Below are 23321 nucleotides of genomic sequence, written 5' to 3'. Positions count from 1 at the left end.
TAATTCTCATTTTAGACTTTATTAAAAATACTTTAAGACTTCAGTTTTTTTAAACATCAAACGTTTTTTTTGCTTTAAAATTAGAGCTGAGTTCACCATTCACTTTGATAAAAGTTGAAGATGTGTGCGTAGTCGACCATCAACTAGAAATTCTTGTAAAAAGTAGTTAGTTGATCTCACTGCTCTTTGATTTACTTCATAATTTGGATCTTTTGTCTTCTCTGGGTAAACAGCGCTCCTAGTGGCCCTTTGGTGTAATGTAATGCGTCTGCAAGTATAGCTTAATCGGACGATTTTAGCAGTTAAAACAAAAGATAACTGCATGAGTAGAAAACAAACGCCTCAACATGACTGAGGAGATCAATTTCAAATACTAGACTTTAACAGACATCTTTGGAGTTTAATAAGATTTATACTGATATTGAGGGAGGCTATGAAATGCTATCTTTGCTGATTTATCTCTTCTATAAATGCTTTTTGCTGCTCAAGGATTAAGTCTTCAAACTTTGTTCGAAGCATTCGAGTTTTAGCATTTTGATAATAAAACGTGTACTGTCAGATTAAAGTTACATGGAACTCCTGCACTACTCTCATTAACACACTTAAGCTCTTTCCAAATGTGAAGAAAAGACATAAGTTCCCAGTTTTTTGCAAGTGCAGTCCTCCTCAGGCATAGATGCCCTTCACACGTTTATTCTCGGGGTCAAACGGGGTTTTGAGGTGGGCCTTGGCCTTGTACGTCTCACCCATCCTTTCCAGGGTGAACTCACCACGCTTTATAAAATCAGCGCTGACCTGAAAACAAAAGGAGAAAAATGCTGAGTGAAAATACAGAAAAACTAAAGCTACAAGTTTGGAAATATAAAGTGAGATGACACAGTAAAACCAAAAAAGCTGACTGCAGATTACTTTGTACTACGATGCTAAATGACACAGCTAAAAAATATGCTGTAAAACAGATCATTTCACAGTATCACACATATTGTGAAGACATGAAACGCTAAAGCACACATGGGCTACTGGTGGCCCTGTATGGGTTCCCAAATTTAATGACAAAAAAAATACACAAAATGAGACCAAGACCAAACAAAAATGACAGATAAAACATACAGAATGAATGAAAAAAATATACAAAATACATGAGAACAAAAACACACAAAAATGATTCAAAAATAAACAAAATGACAAAGAAAACAAATTAAATTAAAACAAAAAAAAATTATATAGGACAACAAAAACACACAAAATGACAATTAAAAACACACAAAACAACACCAAAAACTTTTAAAAAGAGAGTAAAATATACAAAACAACACCAAAAACATAAATGACTCCTGTATTAATGCTTAGATTGCACTTTACGTTAAATCTCTACATTAGAGGAAACTAATCCGGCCACAAATCCATTGAAAACCATTGAAACACCAACTCTTTTCCCTGCCTGAATATAGTCTATTCTACTGATTACTCTCACTCATACATACACACTTTAAAGTTAAATCAACCTAATTTACTCATGTCTGCAAAACTCTTCAATGGCCCAACTTTAATAATCCTATTTCCATAAACGAGCAAAATAAGTGTTACATCAACATGTTTTTTAGCATCTTTACCACTCCTCCATCAGGGTTGCGGATGTATCCATAACCGATAGTTTTGTCGATAAAATAGCCATATTCAGAGCGCCGTAGATGACCCACGGGGACCCCGTTACGGAAAACGGCCTCCAGACCAAACATTGGCACTTTCCTGATAAAGAAAAAGACAGAAAAGTATGATCATAGCCTATGTGTGACAAACCAGGAAACACAATTACCAGGAAGATCACATTATCCAGGCTACTACAAGACACAGAAAAATATATGCTACATTATGATAAAAATACTTCAATTAAAAAAAAATGTAATTATGGAAGCTAGTTTTTAACTGTTTGGAATGGATTAAAAACTTTACGATGCCTAAAGACGAATGAGTGTAGCAATACTGACTCATCAATTGTGAAGCAGACAATGCGCCTCCTTAGCCCCTCCTCCTTCTGTTTTTCCAACCTATCCCGGCCCTGGAAAGGGATCGAACTCTTCAGTTTACAGGTGAAGCCTAGCCCCGCCTCCAGGGGCGTGTCATCAGGCCGTAGGTCAGCGTGCCAATGCCTGTACCCTATAGTGGATCACGAGATGATGAAGAATTCTGAAACATCTTTACTTGTAAAATATAATATATATATATATATATATTGTATTATTTGCTGTAATCTGTTACAGTCAGTTGTTTCTGATTTTGAGCGGACGTCACCTTTCTCTATGCTGAGTGAATCAATGGCTCTGTATCCTGAGTTGATGATGCCGTGCTTTGCACCAGCGGCCATGACGGCGCTGTAAACGGGAAGGCAAGAGTCTTTGGGAATGTGCAGCTCCCAGCCGAGCTCTCCCACAAATGACAGACGCATCGCTCGGACCTGGAAAGGAGCGGCAGCAGAGGAAGACGTGACGCAATGTCACACACCTGCTCACACATTTCATCTTTGAGGATTACATTTGTTGAAATGGCTTAATCAAAGAATTTTAATTAAAGGAACTTTATAATAAGAAGCACACATTCCCAACTTTGGTGGGGACATTTAGGTCAGACGTGGGCAACTCTCGGTTTAACTCTGTGCAGCCCCCCAAAATAAATGCACAAAATAACACCGGAAAACACAAATAATCACAGAAAAATAAATACAAGAAAAACCAAAATATACAAATATGACTTTAAAATAAAGAAAAAGAAAACCAAAACAAAAAGAATTAGAAAAGGGCAACAAAAATTACAACAAAATCACACAAAATTCGAGAATTGTTTCTTACAAAAGGACAATAAAAAAATACTCAAAAAACAAAAAAAGGGGGAAAAATAACAAATAAAACAAATTAACAAAAATTACTCCAAAAACACAAAAACCATCTGTTCTTATGTGTATTCATGCTCAGATTAGTCATTAATATATTCTAAAAGTTCACATTAATGTTGATAATGTGGCCCTCATAGCAGATAATCACGGTTTTGTGGCCCCCGTTTAGATAAAAGTTGCCTATCCCTCATTTAATTTATACTATGAAGAAAGAATAAAAGAGACAAGGCAACATAACTTCATGCACTGTTTGTTTACAGTCGACAGCATAAACCAACAAATGCATTTGCCAGAGTTTGTTGGTTCATTCTTCTACAAAGCAAGACATAAATGGAGCACACAATATATAAACAAAGCAGTCTAAACGTGCATTAAAACAGGCGTTTCAGTGGCTTCATCTGTGTATCAGCACAATCACATCCATAGAGAGAGTGGAATTAAGTGCAGGACTTTCTAAGGATAGTGGAGGGCAGAAGAACCCGTGCCCTGGCTGTGTGTGCCCATTAAAATGTCATCCACACAAGGCCGCTAACCTGCTGGAACCCAACGCAGCCGACGCACCCCAACACTCTCACAGAGCTGCGAAGAAGATGCCGACTGGGATCAGCGGAGCGTTGCATAATTTATACGAGCAGGAAGAAGGCAGAGCGAGCATGTGTGGACATATGTGTCGCTGCATGTGTTGGTACAACATGAGCTTTACTAATGAGTGGACAGAGACACCAGTGAGGTCAGCACACAAAAGCGAGGGACACACATCTTATATTGTGAGCATTTGAGTACACAACAACAATATATAGGATAAAGTAGTCCCTTTAGTCTACTAACAATTAGAAATAAGCTTAATAGTATGGCCCATTTTTTCAACTGATACACATGCTTTTTGTCAATATTTACATTAGAGCATATTTTTCAAAGGTTGGTCACACCATCAACATGTAGACACACAACATTAAAACTGTATCGACTATTGAAATGATGCAGAACTGGAGAAAGTGTTAAAAACTTTCCTGTTTAAAGCAGTGTTTCTTAAACTGGCTGAGAGTCAAGACACATGCAGTAAAAATGTGTTACACGAAAATACATTTCCATGATAAACTACTTTATTAAAATATAAACTACAATAACAATGTTAAATATGCATTTCTAAAATTGTTTTGAGTGAAACCAAAATAATCCGTCTAGGCTTATATGCAGTCACTTTTGACAGTAACTAGCACTGTAACGCAATATATTTCTAAAGAAATAACGCCATTACCGTTACAATATGGTGCGTTTGTCCGTTACTTTGCTAGCAGCAGCGTACTTCCTGTTCACAGTGGGGCTACATATTTTTGCGGGATGCCGTGCCAAACACGGTAAAACAGTAGAAGAAGAAGCATTGTCAGAGGTGTTTCTGTTTACATCACGTGCGCCAATCATGGCGAGAGCAGGACAAGCTTCTCAGAGTGGAAATACGCGCATTATTTTTGTCTCCAAAAGATGCATCAGTGAAGCTAAGCTAACGCTGCAGCTGGATTTTAACGGACTGTGACTGTTATCCAGGAGCAGGTCAGCTAAACTATAGCACGGTATGTTGTTGTAAATATGAAGCCTGTCGCTGCTGCTGAGTCACTGCTAACAGCAGCTCATTAACCTGATATGTTTAGCATTGTGTAGCTGAGAAAAATGATGTGAATTAGTTTTTCCACATTTATTTTTATAAGCATTTTCAACAGCAGAATGTGCACCTGGAATATGCACAGCTTACTTTACATTATTGTGCTAAGGCTGAAAAATTACAGTTTTAATTTTGGAGCAGCTGTTTTGTGCTTTATATGCACATCATTTATGGTTGTTTTATAGCAGTTGATCAACAGTGGATTATTATATTATTACAGCACTAAGATGAAGCTGTATGGACACAAATGATCCAAAAATAAATAAATAAACCAAAAGAAGAATTTGACAGCTTCCATTTGCTCTGCTTCTTTTCTAAAGCCCAATGATATAATCAAATGCACCTTTTATTCGGCCACTGACAAGTTTATTCTAAAGCCGACAAAAACGTACATCCTATAAAAATAAGTGCTCTACCTGATGTCCTGCAGCGTTGACAATTTTGTGCGTTGAGAAGGGGAAAGCTTCATTGCTTAGGTCTGCATCCAAAACCTCCTGCAAAACTTCTCGGCTAGAACAAAAAAAAAGAAGACACACAAATGACCAAAAATTGTGGAGGTATGCATGGACTTCATAAGACAAACAACAGCAGCCAAAAGACCATTGATTTTACCTATTGAGCCGTGCTACAATAGCTGCTATGTGGTGCTTATCGCTAATTTAAATCATACTGAACTAAAAAAAACTGGAATTCAGATAATGGCTCACTTTGTGGCAGGTTAAAACAGCATGTTCCGACCAACACATGGGCTGGGAGATATGGATCAAAACTCATATCCCGATATTTTTCTCAAAATGACGATTTACGATATAAATCTAGATATTTTTATTTCAACTGAAGTCTGACCAGAAAGACAATTTAGGTCAAATGTTCCGATGTCACACAGGCACATTTATTAACAACAGCTGCACAATATCTACTACTTTTGGCTTTTTCACCTCTAGGGGACAGCATGTGTGAGTGAGTTCTGTAGTGTGGCTTGTTTAGGGGAAGGTCTGTATTAGGATGCATTCAGCGATCATTTAACTGTGCTTTTATGTTGTTCTGAAAAGTAGCAAAAAGCAGTGACTCCTGAAATGAATATTTTAATACAAAATAGCTATAAATAATAGGAAATTTTGTCATTTTCTCTATCACCAAAATAAAAATCTCAATATAACCTAAATCTCGATATAATTTCCAGCCCTAACATAAAGTATAAGATATAAGAGGATTACTTCCATACTATGAGCAAAGGGCTGCTGTAACAGGCGGCTTTCTCAATCAGAGTACTTTTATTTTATATACCAAACTTCCCCCACAGTGGGATGCATAAAAGTCTATCTTATCTTATGAGATATTGGGCCTCATGAAAGATTGTGTTATGCTGACCACCAATGTCCGTAAATGTAAAACTTCCTGGATCATGTAGACCTCCGTGTGTCGCTGTGTGTTGCTTTTGTTGCAGTCAACACGAAGGCTTGTCATATCCACGTTGTACCACATAATAACTTGGCCGTAACAAATCTTATCAGTCAACAACCACATCCCCCGCCAATCACAGACAATCATCCAGTTAATCACAGATGATTGAGTGCTTCTTTGAAAGTTACAGCTTCTTAGTATCATTCACATATTTCTGCAATAAGGTAGGATAATATAGTAATTATTAATTTGGCCGCCGTGCCTTGACTTGAGAACTGAATTTGTGCTGTCAGTTATTCGTTTTTCCTTTTTTGGATGCATTTAAAAATTAAGAAAGTGTCTATTCGTACGGTTGACGTATGGACAACCCCCGGTGCTACTGATACGTTTACCGAAGTACACGTAAGTAGCGCCTTAGGGTTAGGTTATAACTCTATATGGCAATAATTTTTAGGGCTAGGGTTAGGTTTAGTCTTAGTCACGTGACCTAAACTGGCCAATGAGGGGCGCTGTGTACAAATAGTATATTGATACGACAACCGTACGGATAACCACTGCCTTAAAAAGTCACACAGGCAAAAAAGCTGTCATTTTCTGTGAATTGTGAAGAGAGTATGGATCATTAGGATGTGTATGTTAGTGTATGAGTAGGTGCAGAATAGAGGAGATCGATTGATAGACAGCCTGATGAATAAATAAATGGTTTCTTAGTCTGCTTGCTTTTGTTGGTTGCACTTTGGGTCTGGTATATTCTAATATATTCAGGAGGAACTAAATACATTTTTTTCCCACTCATTTACAAAGTTAGATTCTTTATAATGTGTATAATCGCTCATTAATTCCATAATTGTGCTCTGTTGTAGTTTTCTCATAGTATTCTGAGCAAAATGTAGTCGGACAAAGGGGGTATGTAATTGGATTCAGAAAAAAGAGAAAGAGGGTATTTTGAGATGCAATGGTTTAGAGAAGTGACAAAGCATGGTTTAGAAAAATACGTTAATAGAATAGAATCAGAGGATTTTTTTTGAAAAGTTCTCCGAGTTACAGTAACTATGAGGAACTTTTATTTATTGTTCAGTGTTTTTCAGTGTTGACAACTAATAATATACAGTTTTTTTTTTAAACACTGTGTTTTGCTTTTTGATCAGGAAAATATAAATAATTTTACTCTCTTGCCTAACAGCTCGTTCATACCTGAAACATTTGCACAGTATAGTGTATTCCGAGACATGTCTATAAGTAATATACAGTATATGAAAGGCCATTTGTTTTTCATTTCCTTTTCTTTTTTATCTCCCACAAACACACATTCACACACACACAAAGAGCAAAGTTATACAATGTTGAGTCAGCACAAAAAAAGGACTAAGTTTAGCCTGCATCGCTGCATCTGTGGGTGAGTGGGCAGGTAGAGAATACGATGCGTGAGGCCAATTGTGGAGGATATTTTTATAGCATTGTGGCAGAGAGCCACAGTTCAAAATGTCTGTGTGAGGATTGTGCATCACTGCGGGAGTCCTATTTTTCATTCAACATCAATCAATGGCTTATGACAGGAATTCATTACTCCACATAGGGATGGACACACGTGTGCAACAGGATGTCTCAAATGTGAAGCTGTGCTCACGGAACTGAAGACAACAGGTGCAGAGGACGACGTGTTATGAAATGAGGGAATAGCACACAGAACAGGAACTATTTTAAAGAACATTGCACAAGTTCATCGATTGTACATACAGCAAAACATAAAAGCACCTGTTCCTTTCTCTGCAAGTTTAAAGTATCTCCACGGAATTTAAATGAAACGTCAGAAAGAGGGAAAAATCAATGCATTTCTATACACACTGTATTCTTGGTTTAAAGGGATCAAATTTCTACATAAGAAAGCAAAACCCAGACCTCGCAGGAAGGATTCAGTGCAATTTCTCATACACGGATAAACAACGAGCAGTAGCCAAGAATCATTAAAGCAGTGAGCAGAGAGGCAACACAGATGCCAGATCTTTCTATTGGATCCACACGAGCATGAATAGAAGCTGAATGAGCTCTGGACGCGCAACCAAAATCAATGAGATCCTTGTGCTTCCGTGTAACTGCGATCAAACACATGATTACGATTGGCGCTGGTTTGTTTTCCCGTCTGATGTAACGCAATGAGTGAAGGACAGGCCAGGAAAACAGAAAATGAGATCGGGAAAGAATGAAAACAGCATGTAACACGTGGATACGATCGATATAAGCTTTGAAAACGGGAAAAACCTTCAAGGAGAAAAAAAAATCGACAGAATCCACAGTGAGAACAGTGTGGACTTAACCTGCTGCGAGTAAACAAGAAGAACAAACACAGTGGGGGGTGGGGGAGAGGCAGAGGAGGTGATCTGAAGATATGGAGCGGTACTGACAGTAAAAAAAAAAAAAAAAAAAAAAAAAAAAGGAGATTGGGTATAAAAACATAAAGGTGGTCAATCTGAGGGAATAACAAAGACAAAAATGTAGAAAGGAAGACAAGCTCCTTAGAATGCACTGAAGCCAATTCCCCAGTAAACAGGGTCTCTGCAGGTTTCAACAAGTCAAATTTAAGACTTTTTATCAAGACTATAATGAATACAATTCAAGACCCATTTCACATAAATAGTGGCAAAAAAGTCAAGTAAAGCTAAAGCTGTTTTTTTTAAATCATTGTTACTGCCTTACTTTTAGGGGTGTGCCATCTAAGAGACCTCACGATTCCAGATGCTACGATTCGATTCATCAACGATTATTACGATATTAATGATTGTCACAATTTTTTATGCATTTTTTTTCCTTTTCCTCACATTGTGGCTATTTTATATTTTTAAACAAGGTATACTATGTGTCAGTATCCTTTCATCAAAGTAACCAAACAAATGTATCACTATTATCTTTATTTATTTTTAGTTTTTCTAGATGGGTCGGGTCGGGTGATCGACATCGCTACCGACCCTTTTCGCCAAATGTCGTAGTCCGGTCCCCGTGTTGGAGCTCACTGAGGACTGTCCGTGCTGGGGGTGAGGGTGCTCCGTCCCCGCCGCAGAGCGGAGTGGGCTCAGCGAGGTAACCATGTCCACATCCCCGGTAAGCACCAAGTTGAGTGCGGTACCTTCGCCGCCGAGCCCTTCAGGGCCACGGTATGTTTGAGCCTTGCGCACAGCGAAGTCCAGACTGTCCGCACTCCTCGGAGCTTAAATACGTGGACGGTGATTACGGTTACGTAAGCAGAGGATGCACACAGGCAACATCGGGGGCAGCTAAAGGGCTGCAGGGGTCCTCAGGTAAAGATGGGAGCAACCGAGCAGACCGCCGGTATTAAATAGATGATGAATGTATGACGAGATAGATTTTTAGGATCTTTCAAAATCATATTTAAGACCTTTTATGAGATTTTAGGAAAATTTTAGACATTTTAAGGCTTTAAACTACATACACCTAAATATTTGACCAGGTCATAAAAAATACCATTTAACCCTACAACAGCAAATGAAGCACATTTCATAGTATACACCATGTGGAAGTGATAAACACCTCTTGGGTCCCTGGATGCTGATCATTCCCATCTCCTCAGACTGATCCGTCAGCTGGCACTGGAAGCCTTGGTCGTGGAGAACACTTTTAATGTGGTTCCAGTTGTGTTCGGCGACACCACCTCCGATGGCTAAGTAGTATGCATCACCTGAAGTAAGAGTTGATAGATGGGTTTAGGCACGACAGCTTTGAAAGGACATAGATCAAGATTAAATTAGATACAGTAAGTTATTATGATGTAAGAGAGAGCCGTGTTTGATTCAAGGTAGGAAACAATCAACTCAGCTAATGTTACAAAAACTAATCAAAGACAAATCAAACTAGCACCTTTCATTCAGCAGCAGACACACTGGAACATGCTTAAACTCACAACGAAAACAACACAAGCATCTGCACTCACTCATACAGACACAAGCTCACTCTGGCAAACTGGTGCGATCACACTAAACCCAAGCATACTTTCATACATTTGTATAGACCAACCCACACACAACATGCTCCAAAAAAAACACTAAAACAATAACGGAGGGAAACCTATGTGTGCCAACGCCACAGGGAGGAAGCAATAAATATAACGTAATATTTAATTATAGCTGCTGTGCCGAAATGGTCAGGCCAGGAAATATTTAAAAAAAACAAAACAGCAGCTGTTAGCGTGTTAAAGCACATTTCTAACAGCTGTCAAAAAATCATAATGAACTGCAGACAGCATGGAGATGTTGATTTGTTTTTAACAATGATTTATTAGCTTCATAAGTGAAAAACTGCTGCCATTTTTGCAATGACTCCAATATATTATATTAGAGCAAAATTAAAAATGCTGTTTATAATAAAGAAACCAGTTTTTGACATAAAATTCTGATATTTATATGGGCATTTTGACAATAATAGTAATTAAATATAATCACAATTATCATTACATTATAATGATTATACATTTTAATCCTAATGCACTTTACATTAAACAAATCTCAAAGTTTTACAGGTTAACAGCATAAAAAAAATAAGAAAATAAAATAGACTCCTTAATATGAGACAAAATAAAAGAGGCCAATCATTTTTGTGTCAGCCGATTAAACGCTGTCATAATAATTTAGAAAATTTTGCTTTTTCTAGTGGGAATTTTTAGAAAAAAAACTGGTGTCTCAGGATAACTGGTAACTGATTTTCAGACCAAATGTAAATGAATGTGTTTATAAAATCACTGAGTAAATCAATTATTAATCACCCCAGAGATCTTAATCTAATAATGTTACCTGTATTAACCAAGTTCAGCTGTTCCTTCTGTGCAACAACATCTGTGGCTTCTGCTAAAGACTAATATCATTTATTAATCTGCTGATATCATCAATACATCATGTGCCAAACACTTTCAGACAAACAGGCATGTTTCATTTAAGGAATAAGTAATAAGAGTAATAAATCCTTTTCATAGAGTGTGTTCATTCCATCACAGAGCTTTTCAAAATTATAAAGTTTTCACCCAATAAGGGTTCAGCGGTCATCTGTTGCTAGGGTGACAAGAAAATACAAAGGTAGCCAAAACAAGACAAAAGGAATGACGTGGACAAGACAAGACGATCAAAGGAAAACCAGACAAGACTAAATGAATTACATGGATGCATAAGCTGGACCCCTTGGGATCACTATATCTTAAGGTGCGTTCACACCGAATGCGACTGAAGCGACTAGATTACATAAAAAAAATCAATGTCTCAAGCGACCTCCCTTCAAGCGACCCGACTTGCGCAATTCCGGCAACTAGGTCCTGCGCGACCTTGTCGCTCAAAGTTGAAAAATGTTTACTTTTCAAGCGACAACTCCCCCCGGTCGTCACTGTCTATAAAGACGAGGCAGCAGCCCCTCCCTCCCGCTAGAGTGAGACGGCTGCAGCGGGAGGGCTGTACACTTCCTCAATTTACCGGGGCAAAATTAAAGCGCTTAATTAGGGTTGAAGGATTTTCGAAAATAATCTAATTGCGATTTTTTTCCACAATATTGAAATTGCGATTTAATATGCAATTATTTTTTCAAGGGCCTCTTGTCATATATTTTTCAATGAACACAAGCAATAAATTAATCTGTTTCATAATAAACAATATCGGATTTATATAAACTTTAAATAAATATAAATATATAATGTACATTTTAAAGCACAGAAATAAATCTGTGGCTTTACCTCTTCAACATATCTAACTAACTTCACGTGTCATGAAACATGTAAACATGTGGAATGCACTTCTTAAACACTCTCTGAACTTAACAGGACAGTCTATGAATAAATAAAATAAACAGATATAAAGGAAAAAAAATAAAGCTTACTAATATCCAGTCAGTAACATCACACATACTAAAATGCAGGAAAAGAAAGAAACACTAATATCTGCTTTAACCAATTGGACGTTTTTTCAGTAAATCAAACGCTCAACCTTTGACATCAAAGTGCCGAAAAACAAAAAAAATTAAAAATCGCAGCCTTTGCGATTAGAAAATCGCATTTTATGATATATCTCAAATGCAATTAATCGTTTAGCCTTACGCTCAACCCCTTGAATAAGCCTCCATTCATGGTGAACTCATCCTTTAGTAACTCGATAAGTTGATCATTTAAATCGTAAAAGCGGCGCCGTCTATGATAAGCGCTGTAAACGTACGGCTGGAGAAGAACCGATCATCTCTCTCTCCCGTCACTGGCTACACAGACGCACACTGTTCCCTGGTCGTCACCTCACTGGAGTGACCAAAAAGCGCCACTATGTTCAAGCGACTCATCAAGGGAGATTTAGGTGACTGCTGCCGCTTCAGTCGCGCTCGGCGTAAACGCACCTTCAGAGTCGGTATAAACATTTACTAATCAAAAACCAATTAGTCTATAATCGTTAAACTTGAAAAAAAATTCCAGGACAAAACAGGGTGTGAAAAATAAGTTGTCTGCCATTGTACGGAACAATAATAATAAAGTACAGGGAAACAATTAGTGAAGATTCTATGAACAAAGTCAAGACCGTCTGACATCAGCACCATCATCAACACAGTCAATACATTTTGCTTGTACTGAGCTTTGTGGGAGGTGAATTGTTTTGCTATGGGAATGTTGATAAAATAATAATAATGCCCTTGCAGTGAGTTTTCTTAAACTATCACTTTCTTTACTGAGGAAAACATGGAAAAACCTGAATTACTGCATGAAAATGCACACACACACACACGGCAACACACACACACACAGCAACACACACACACACACACAGCAACACACACACACACACAGCAACACACACACGTTTCTCACCATTAGACTCGGGTGCTAAGGGCATGAATGGAGCGCCAGGCTCCAGTCTGCTCACTGTCAAGTCAGCCTCAGCCCCTCCTCTTTTATTCAGCATGCAGGTATACACGGTGGAGCCTGGATCACACCCAAACACAAACACATAATAACTGTGAGAAAAAGAAGAAGCTATGAGATATTCCCACAGTCGACCAACACCTGAGGTGAGTCGTCTGTTTGAGTGATTGTTCCATTGGCTTTTTTATTCGTTAAAGACTGTTTGACCCAAGTTCACACGTTCATGGAGCGATCATTATCAGAGCCTGCAGGGATACAGTCTCTAAAGAAACAGTCTATTCAATATGATCCTCAAACCAATTATTGAATTCATTATATATGACAATTGAATGCATAAATATTTAAAAAAAAAAATAGCCTACGAGTTAAGTACTTAATTTAAAAGGTCAAAACCCTTTATTAAGGCCGGCTTTGAAATGAAATATATGAGCCCTGTGTATTCTTGGAGTCAGTTGAGAACCACTGATTTGGGAAAAATGCACATTTAAATAGAGATGAAAATCCATGCATCCCCCCGGTAATAAAAAAGAAATTAACATTTGCACTAGGTTTTATCGTAACAGTATAGCCTTTTAAATATTTTGTTTTATCAAGTACAACGTTATTTTTCATTTAGAAAAATGTCTTTGATCAGGGTCATAGCCTACAATCAGGAGGTGTGGATGGGTCCTGAATCTAGATCCACTGAAAGTCAGTACCCATGAAAGACTGGTTTCCAGCTTGATGAAACAAAATCTAAATTTTACCACAACTTTAAATCAAACAACAGTAAAAATGTATTAAAATAATATACCAGTTGTCCACAGACATATAGTATAGTGACATTAGACAGCATAGTGTTCATTCATTTAAATCAGCAGTTCTCAAACTAGGGTCCTTGAGCAGTAGTTCGGTGTTCTGTGATATATATATATATACTGTATATATATATATATATATATATTTTTTTTTTTTAACTATTATTTATTGTTGTATTATGCTAAAATTCAAGTTGAAATGTTCAAATAATATAATTCCTATGGCATTTAGGGCTACAAATGGCAGTACATTGTGTGAAATTGAGAAAAGGATTGAAAAAAAGTGTCCTGACTGTAAAGAACTCTGGATCCAAAACGTTTGAGAACCCCTGGATTACTCTCACACAACTTGTTTTTTTCCACTGTCTCCTCTGGCCCCGACCCCTCCTCCTTCCCTGCAGATGGCAGTGGGATGGCCTGTGGCTGACCTGCGAACTACCCATCCTAAAGACCCATCCCCCTGGTGCTAACGGGCTGTTGTATTAATTTGACTGTTGTGTTTGTTGGTTTTTGTCGCAATGTTTGCTGAGAAGTTTTTTCATGATCCCAAACTCCGCCCCTCTCTACAAGGGCCTAGTTTGGTTTTGACTTTTTTTTTTTTTTTTACCTCTTCTTCTTACCCATTGGTCCATATTTCCCATCTAAGAAACGGAGCGCCGCCTTGCTGCTGGCTGCTCCACAGTTCTCCCGTTCCTGTCCCCCCATGTTATATGTGATTGTCTTTTCATGTTTCTTGGTCAGGATGTAATTGAAACTGAATTTCCCCTCACGGATTAATTCATTGGCAAAATGTTTTTTGGTAAAAACATCTCAGACATTTTTCTCATGAGCCGAGTCCCTCCCTCCCTCCCTCTTTGTGTGTGTGTGTGTGTGTGTGTGTGTGTGTGTGTGTGTCTGCCCTCTTCCTCCTGTCAGTCTTCTCTCCCATCTGTCTGTGTCGATCCATTTGTCTCTGTGTGTCTGACTGACCTGGCTTCTTGTTGACATCAGCTGTGAACAGCCAATCAGCTGCCTGCTTGGCATCTGGTCCTGTGAGATAGAACTTTCCAAAGTAGGACATGTCGAAAACCGCCACCCCGTGACGACATGAGAGGCACTCGCTTTTAATCTGTGATGAGAAACACAAACTCTGTCGAATGAGCACAAACTTTGTGATGGACCATCTAAGATGACTGTACTCTACAATATGTTAGTTGAAGGTTAAGTGAGCAAACTCTACTCACAGATACATGTTTGCTTTGGTATCTTACCACGTCATGATGTGGAGGGAAGCCAAACGTGTACTCTTTCCCTAGAAGCTCGTTGTATTTGTAGTTTACATTCTTCTTGATATCATACGCTCCGTAGTAATCATAGTCTTTAACCTTTACAAACACACACACACACGCACACACACACACAGTTAGAAGACAATCCACTATTGGTTTTCAACTGGAGAGTGGCTCTTGTCGTCCCCAGACATAAATTATAATTCTATGCAGCCTTTTATTTTCTTTTTTAATGCCTTTTGTCGATAAGTGGAGGTAAACAGATCTTTATTGTGTGTGTGTGTGTGTGTGTGTCTCACAGGAGCAGGTCCATCTTTGTTAAACCACCCTGGTCGTTCCCACCCATGTCGCTCCTGGAAGACGCAGCCCTGCTCCATCAGAACCTTAAACAATCCACAAACACAAACATTAATTTCATTTCATTCAAGTATTGCAATTGACCCAGGTGCACGGGGACCCACCCCTTATTTACGGTAATTTCCAAATTTATGGGAACATATTCATGTGATATATCGTTTCAAAGGTAATTCAACATAGATGATGATTATGCCTCGCACAATTCCATTAGGGGCCCTTTTATTCTCATTTATTTGTGAGTCAAATATTACGACAACTGGTGGTACCAAATCATTGACACAAACCAATATATGAATGGGGCCCATTACTCCGTATGTGCCACGGGGGCGCCAGGCATTTTTCAAATGACTACTCCTCCGTTAATGCTCGTTGAATTGGGCTGTAATTTGACATGGATATTCTATGAGCGGATTTCAAGAGCCTCTCAGAGACCTTTTTGAAAGGGGAGGGGTCATTTCTAGTCATTTCTAAATGTATTGGAAAATAGTCGCGTGATATATCGTTTCAAAGGCAATTTAACGTAGAAAACAATGTTACGTTGCACAAGTTGATTTGTTTTACTCGGTGAAACCGAGTCATTTGACTGCATTCTCTGGAAAGTGGTACGTGCTATTCGGTGCGCAGACGTTCCCGGAGGCCCGACCGTAGTTCATCCAAACTTGTTAGAATACTTAGCACTCAGGACATTCTTAAAGCTGCTGAAGATGACATTTATTTCATCAGATAAATCAATAGTATAGGCCTCATAGATCAATAAATCAAAAATAATTTGCTCGGAAAGCTGGCCAAAAAAAAAAAATACTTAATGTCTGTCATGTTGGACTTGTCTTTTATTTTGAAAGAAACTTTTCTTTCGACAGGCATGCTGTGAAAAGCATGTTGCATAGCAAATAATATAGATTTATGTTTTAATAAAGATTATATATGTGTGTTTTCAACAGCTATCTTTGCAAAAAAACTACATTTGGTTGGTTGAAATTAAAAAAAACCCTGATCTAGAGAATCACTGTCCTCTTTGTCTGGCAAAGAAACACAAAAAAAATCTGTAAAAATGAAGTAAAAACACCGCAATGCATCTATTTACAAGACTCAACATCCCACAATGCAATGCGGAAAATGTCAACCAATGGAGTGTTTACAGTGGAGATGAAAATAAACATTGAAGCACAAATTTAGACATTTTCCCTTTTTTTTTTTTGGATTAAAGGGTGTTTGATTAGTTGATCTTTGAGGCGCAATGATTTTATCAGATAAAAACTCATCACGAGAAGCAGCTTTTAACTTTTCAAATTATATACCTCGAAAAATCTGACTATGAAACAAGATCTGTCACTAATATGTTTATAAGTTGTCAACTCATTAGAAATATTTCTACCTTCAGTCTACATTTATCTAATTTCTAAGGTGTTGTTTGTTTTAGATCAAACTTTTTATTGTGTGCCTTAAATCAACCGTGTTAGGCAGCAGCTCCTGGAAAAGCAATAACTGACTAATAAAAGAATGACGCCTGTGCTGTTTTATTAACGTGTATCACACTAAGTAAATAGTAACGGGGATGTTTTACTAGTAAAAGTATAAAACTGAAAATAAATAAATAAATCGGATTGAGTTTGACGTTCAAATGCTTGCATCATGCTTTTTATTTCAATTTTAAAACTGTTCATTTTGATTTATATTTGATTAAAATAAACATCAAACGCATGACTGCATCTCATCAAACACTTGTTTGCATTTAGACAAAGTTTATAGACTAAAGTTAGATTTAACACAAGCTGAAAACTTACTAAGATTAAGGTTTCACAGTCTTAAAACATGTTTTGATTGACGTCGGAAAAAGCTGGCTCCAATATCCGTCACATCCTGCATGTGGTTCAATTGGAAGTTCATGTCTTTAGGAAGCAAACACATTAAACTTCACGCAGAGCTGTTTGATTGACTATTAGCAAGTAAAAACATGACATTTCTATAAAGGGAAAGTCTGAAATAGCCTTAATATTAAAAATGGTTTTTGCATCTTCACATTTAAGAGGAAGCAAAATCTCTTCAACACAAACTGCTCCAAAAACAAAAAGCACTACTTCTCATTTCCAAACAGCGTTAAGATGAGATATTTTAAGGGCACCCAGCCTTCTTGTTAAAACTGACAGTCGCCCACAGTTGGAAGGTACGCTGCGTTATGCTCTCCTCGTAGCAGGCAGCTCGTCGACTCTTGCCAAATCTTCCCACACTAAGCTATATTTACCATCTGTGCAACCGAGGTGGAGAAAACGTGTGAGCAGGCAGTGCCGGAGATGTTCTGCTTGTCCTCACAAACAACGTCTCTGGATTTGCATGAGTCTGTTGAAACCCCTCGTGTCCCTCCAAAATGCACGTCACATTGTTTCAGCGTAAACATCAAACTAATTCTGCATCCTATTTTTCGTTCATTGGTTGCAATGCAAACTGCAACTTCCAAGCCAACTATATTTGGCCCTTTTTTTATGAAATGTGAACGACTTATAATCATAATAAGATTAAAATTGTTTTGCTAACATAGGAAACATGGGAAATCAGTCCAAATCACCCTTCTTTGTGCTCATTCTGTGCAAATCTTGGAAAAAGTCAATCTTAAAAAGCCGCTTCAGGAAAACCTGCTTAATAATACATGAAAGGTGTCGAGGACGATAAATAAAACAAGCTTGGAGAAAGCACTCAATGAATGGAACAAAATACAGTGACGGCAACGCTAATGGAATTTTTGTGACAGTAATCTGTGGTGAAGAACTGCCTACACGTGTGAGGGCTGCAGTAAAAATGGCAATAGTTAAAGGTAAATTAGGGCCGCTTCAGAAACGCGTGCCTAAGTGGATCATTAATGGATAAAATATGGTGGCAAGGCCCATTAAGGGTCCTTTGCAGGCTGAGGAGAGCAAAGGAGCTTAAAGAATCTGAGAGCTGGCCACTGAAACCAAGGGTATCATTTATGGTCACGTCGGCAAAGATGGCATTAATAACTGTAGCTGCAGGGGATAAGTTACACTACTGACTCCTCTGTGCTGCAGCCTCAAACAGCCATTTACATCTGGATTTGACCAGAGGAGGCAGATGGAGACAAAGAGGAGGAAGTGGAGCTTGAAAGGAGGACAGAGATGGAAACAAACTGCACGAAGAGTCAGGAACTGACATGACTTGTGCTTTTCTTCCGAGTTTCTAACAAATCATTCACGCACACCAAATCCAAATCAACTGATGGACGTTTAAAGAAACAGGAAGGTTAAACAGCTCCAGCATACTTACAAAAACTTAAAATAGAGTGGACATAGGCAACTGGTGACCTAACACAAAAATCTCCAAAAACTCACAAGACAAAAAATACATAATACAGCAGAAAAAATACACAAATTCACTCCTAAAACTGACTCGAAATACAAAACACAAAAATGATCATAAAAACGCACCAAATGACAACAAAAATACGTGAAATGACTTCAAAAAGACATAAAACATACAAACTTGGAAAAAAATACAATTACTGAATTTGTCAAAAAACACAAAAAATGACCCCAGAAACACAATAAATCACTCCAAAAAATACAGTAAAGTATTTTAAAAACTCACAAACATACAAAAAAAAAAATAGAAAATTATACCAAAAATGCACAAATGACTTGTCTCCAAAACCAAAAAAATAAAGACAAAAACACACCAGATGACAATACAGAAAATTACTCCAAAAAAATACAAAATTACATATAAATTACAAAAGCTTGCATTGGTCATTATTCAAAATGTTGACATGAATGTTTGTAACATGGCCCTTTGTAAAAATGTTACCTCTTGACCTGTTTCTGACAGAAATGTCAACAGAAAAAGTATTCATAGCCAAAACAAACGATTCTGAACATGTGATGCACTGAGTGTCCGGATGGCACAGTAGCCAGTTCAAATAACTACCAATTAAACTGAAACACCCACACATGACCCGTTCTGTGCTTTTCTCAACTTCATTGGTAACAGCACTAAATATTTATCCTCGTCCACTTCATACATGTTGTTTTCCTTCTTTGCCTGAAAAACTGTCCTCTGTGCTCATTTTTTAGGTCGTGTGTGTGTGACATGTGTCAGCAGCTGCACTTCAATTTGTTCTAATATGTACTGTTAACGCCAAAAATGACGCGCTGTTGTTCGATAACAACAAAAACAAAGTTCTCAGAGGTGGGTTTCAGCATCAGTGTGAATTTGTTTCCCGCTCTTATTAAACACGCGCCAATGGTCAGACCCCATTACCTGATGGAACGGGTCCTTCCTCATGTTTCGACTTGCCAGCGGTTCATCAAAAGGGAAAACCACTGAGTAGTTCTTAGCATACGACTCGTGACTCCTCTCTCTGATCCAGCACTGGTTGCCTGTCAGCGAGTTGTGAAATCGCCTGAGATGTGAAAAAGTAGGACTCGTGTGATTAATGCTCTTTAGAAATGCCCATCATTCATTCCACAGTTAATAAGTGCCACTACACGGAGTGTATACCTGATGTCATAACCATACATGTCCTTTTCAGGGCGTCCGTGTATGATCCAGTGAGCCAGCTCCCGACCACAGCCACCTCCCAGCATCATTCCTTTGGAAGAAAAAAATAAAAAAAGTTACTTTATATTTGACAATCTGTTTTGAGAAACAACATATTGTATATAAAAAATTCTAATAAATATTAATATTACTGTTGAGAGTTTAAGCTTACGCTGCAGCACACATTGTTGTTTGTTAATGTTTTTAATCCCTTCACTCAATGTGAGAGTCGTACTGAACTGAAGCTTAAACATCGCTTTTTGGGTCAAAACAAATTCAGGAAAAACACTGTGCTCATCCAAACACCTGCTTAGAAAAACTAAAAATCAGTCGGGAGTAAAAAGTGACAGTCTAAAGATCTCTTGATTTTGGGGACATAAAGGAGGAATGTACCTAATTGTAAGCTACAAAGGATTTCTTTGACATTTGCTTTATTGTTTGACCCTTACAAACAGGAGCTGCTGGGTGATCGACACAATCGACTGAGCCTGGAGTCAGATTAGTTCTGTTACTGAAAATTAGTAAACAAAAACATTAAAAATATGGGGTTTTATAATGCAAATTTTCAGTTAAAAATGATAATCACACTTAAGATTATCAGCAACTCACTGAACGACAACAAAAACGCACAAAATAAGAGAAAAACAATAAACAGAAAAGACAAACAACAACAAAACATGCAAAATGACACCAAAAACACACACTGAATGAGAGAAAAATACACAAGATCACTACACAATACACAAAAATAAAAAAGAAACATACAAAAAGACACAAGAAACAACCAAACGACACCAAAAACACAGAGAATAATTCATTAATTCCATAATTATGCTTTATAGTTGTTTTTTTACAGAATTCTGACCAAAAAGTTGTAGTCGAACATAAGGGGGTACTTGCATTCAAAAGTAAGAGAAAGAGGGTCATTGAGAAGTAACAACATGTAGATGACTACGGAGGTGATGTGCCGTTGACACGCGTCACTAAGGATATCAGCGCTGATGCGTGAGTGAGTGCTAGCATGTCAGTGTGGATGGTTTTGCTTCCTCTCATCACGTCACACAAACCCCTGTACAAACTGTAACTGCACAGACTTTCACATCTTGTGCTGCAAGATACTGCCTGTAAAACTATCAATTTCCATTTTATTGTTCCAACGATGTGCGAAGTATAAAGACCTACAGTAGCTATACAACGTCAAGCCGAGCAAGTCTCTTAAATGTTATCAACAAGACATGAGATGTTTTTTTAAACCTCTCTGCTTGTTTCACTCTTTCTTCTTTCAAAGCTCTAGAACAGAGAAGACATTGTTGTGTGGCGTTGCCATTTGGCTTACTGTATACCTATGCTAGCTAGCCTTGTGTATTTTCTTAAAGAGGCCATTTTCTTATCCTCACTAAGTGCCGAGAAGCCTCAAATCTGCATAAAAAGATGCTCGTTCCGAGGATCGGTAAAGGAGCAGTGCTTAAAAGCCATTAAAGAGCTGGAATAAAGAGGACATTATATAAATACAGATCAGCATTAAGCATGGTGGCTGACACTAGAATAATGAACCAAAGGTTGCATAGCAACAAATACACCTTTCAGTGATCAAAGGGCTCTTATATAGCTTTGAGGCCCACTTCATCTGCAGCAAACAAGTGTGTTTCAAGACATTAATGGCCTTAGTATGTCTATGTTTGGTAAAATTGTTGACACTGTGTGAGTTTGTCTGCTAATCCTTCTCGGTATGAAGCCAAATGAGCCGTCAGCGACACCACGAGTGTGGCAGAAGGCTGACTGACAGTGGGATACGGAAACAGAGGAGGAGAGTGTTATACAAGGAGAGAAGAACAGAAAGTTGAAAAATGCAACATGAAAAAGTACGCGGCACGGCACAGTCAGTGTATCAGGGTTGGAGTCAATTACAATTGTAATCACGTAATTGATAATTAATTGAAATTATGGTGTAATTATGTAAAAAAAAAACTGGGGAACCATGTTACAGTTCTATGTACAGTTCTACACATATGTAGTTAATTATTAAAATATGTTTCATATCAAGTTTTTCCACAGTTTACCTTTTTAAAAAATTTAAATCAAGGGGTATACTGACACAAAAAAGGCTCAGAATATTAATATTAAAAATATTAAAACCTATATTTTCATTTATGAAACAAGGTAACCAATACATAGGAAAGAAATCAGATGATTGATTTTGGTTTTTAGTGTATTTTACAGCTGATTTATCATAAGAAATGCTAACAGACAGCTAACACAAGTTAACTTTTATTAGGTTATTTATTTTAGGCTCAGGAATTGTGATTAATTGTAATTGAACTTTAGTAATTGAGAATGTAATTGTAATTTACTTTCTGAGGATAAAAAAATAATTGTTATTTTATTATAATCTGAAACAATGCTGGTCACTGGTTCGCAGCTCAACTAGTCTGGAACACTTGGATGGACTATCCTTCTATCCTATTCTGTTTGCCCTTCTGTTCACTAACCCAACCAGTTGAAGCGGATGGCTGCCACCTCTGAACCTGGTTCCGCTGGAGGGAGTTGTTTCTTCCCACTGTCGCTAAATGCTTGTTCATGTGGGTCTTGTTGGGTTCTTTTTCTTACTATGGACTTTATATTTTGCTAAGCGCACTGAGATGACTTAATGAATCAATGAGATGATGTAATTTGCGCTACATAAATAAAGTTGAGTAGTGATACCCTGAAGCCACACAGATCTGAGAGCAGGTCTCTCAGATCTATGGACACAGATCAGATAGTGGAGCCCAGAGTTCACAGTAAACATGGTGATGCTGCTTTTAGTTGTTATGCTGCAAAGAAGTGGAACAAACTGCCAGCGGAGCTGAAGTCAGCATCCAATGTGAACATTTTAAAATCAAAGTTAAAGGCACTTTTTTTCTCTACTGCGTATGATTGAGAGATTTTTTGTCATGTTGTTGATGTAATGATGATTTTACTGATGATTTTAATTGATTTTACTGATTTTACTGATTTTACTGATGATTTTAAATGTTCTTATTGATTTTAAACAATTGAATGTTTTATCATGTAAAGCACATTGAGTTGCCTTGAGTATGAAATGCGCTATATAAATAAATTTGCCTTGCCTTACCAAATTTGGTTATCGTATCATAAATGATTTTTGAGAAAAGCTGTCCCCTTTGAAGATGCCTCAAACAGAGTAAAAAAAACGGAAAAAGGGCAATAATAACTCAAGAGAAAATAATTGCGCGCTTCTCATTTTCGAACTCCATCAAGGTATTGATACCCTGAAGCCACACACAGAATTTGGTAATCATATCTCAAACTGTTTCTGAGAAAAGCTGTTCCCTTTAACTCAGACGGATGGACGGTTCTCAAACCTACAGTATATCCCTCTTCCACTTTGTGGCGGGGGATAAAAAAATAACTGAAAAACAATTACAGTATACTCAGAGATCACAAACCATTGCCAAGCACCAAATATCCTTTTTGCCAGATATTGGCAGTTATCTGGATCAGTGATCCT

At 37.7% G+C, this 23321-nt stretch overlaps 1 protein-coding gene across 1 annotated transcript in view; it reads right to left on the bottom strand.

The window, feature by feature from the left end:
* sardh (sarcosine dehydrogenase) overlaps positions 1-23321 on the bottom strand; it is a 43163-nt gene continuing 19842 nt past the window's right edge. The window contains exons 11-22 of the mRNA XM_028463088.1: positions 19772-19862; positions 19532-19673; positions 15208-15291; positions 14891-15004; positions 14610-14748; positions 12790-12903; positions 9498-9645; positions 4967-5060; positions 2293-2455; positions 1989-2157; positions 1614-1749; positions 1-795 (exon numbers count right to left, since the gene is read on the bottom strand). Of these exons, the coding sequence (XP_028318889.1) occupies positions 667-795; positions 1614-1749; positions 1989-2157; positions 2293-2455; positions 4967-5060; positions 9498-9645; positions 12790-12903; positions 14610-14748; positions 14891-15004; positions 15208-15291; positions 19532-19673; positions 19772-19862 (1523 nt within the window). The 3' untranslated portion in view covers positions 1-666. The remainder of the gene's footprint in view (positions 796-1613; positions 1750-1988; positions 2158-2292; positions 2456-4966; positions 5061-9497; positions 9646-12789; positions 12904-14609; positions 14749-14890; positions 15005-15207; positions 15292-19531; positions 19674-19771; positions 19863-23321) is intronic.

The sequence above is a fragment of the Gouania willdenowi genome, chromosome 12 (assembly GCF_900634775.1).
Source record: "Gouania willdenowi chromosome 12, fGouWil2.1, whole genome shotgun sequence".
Classification (NCBI taxonomy): domain Eukaryota; kingdom Metazoa; phylum Chordata; class Actinopteri; order Blenniiformes; family Gobiesocidae; genus Gouania; species Gouania willdenowi.
This window is presented reverse-complemented; position numbering and strand designations above follow the sequence as displayed.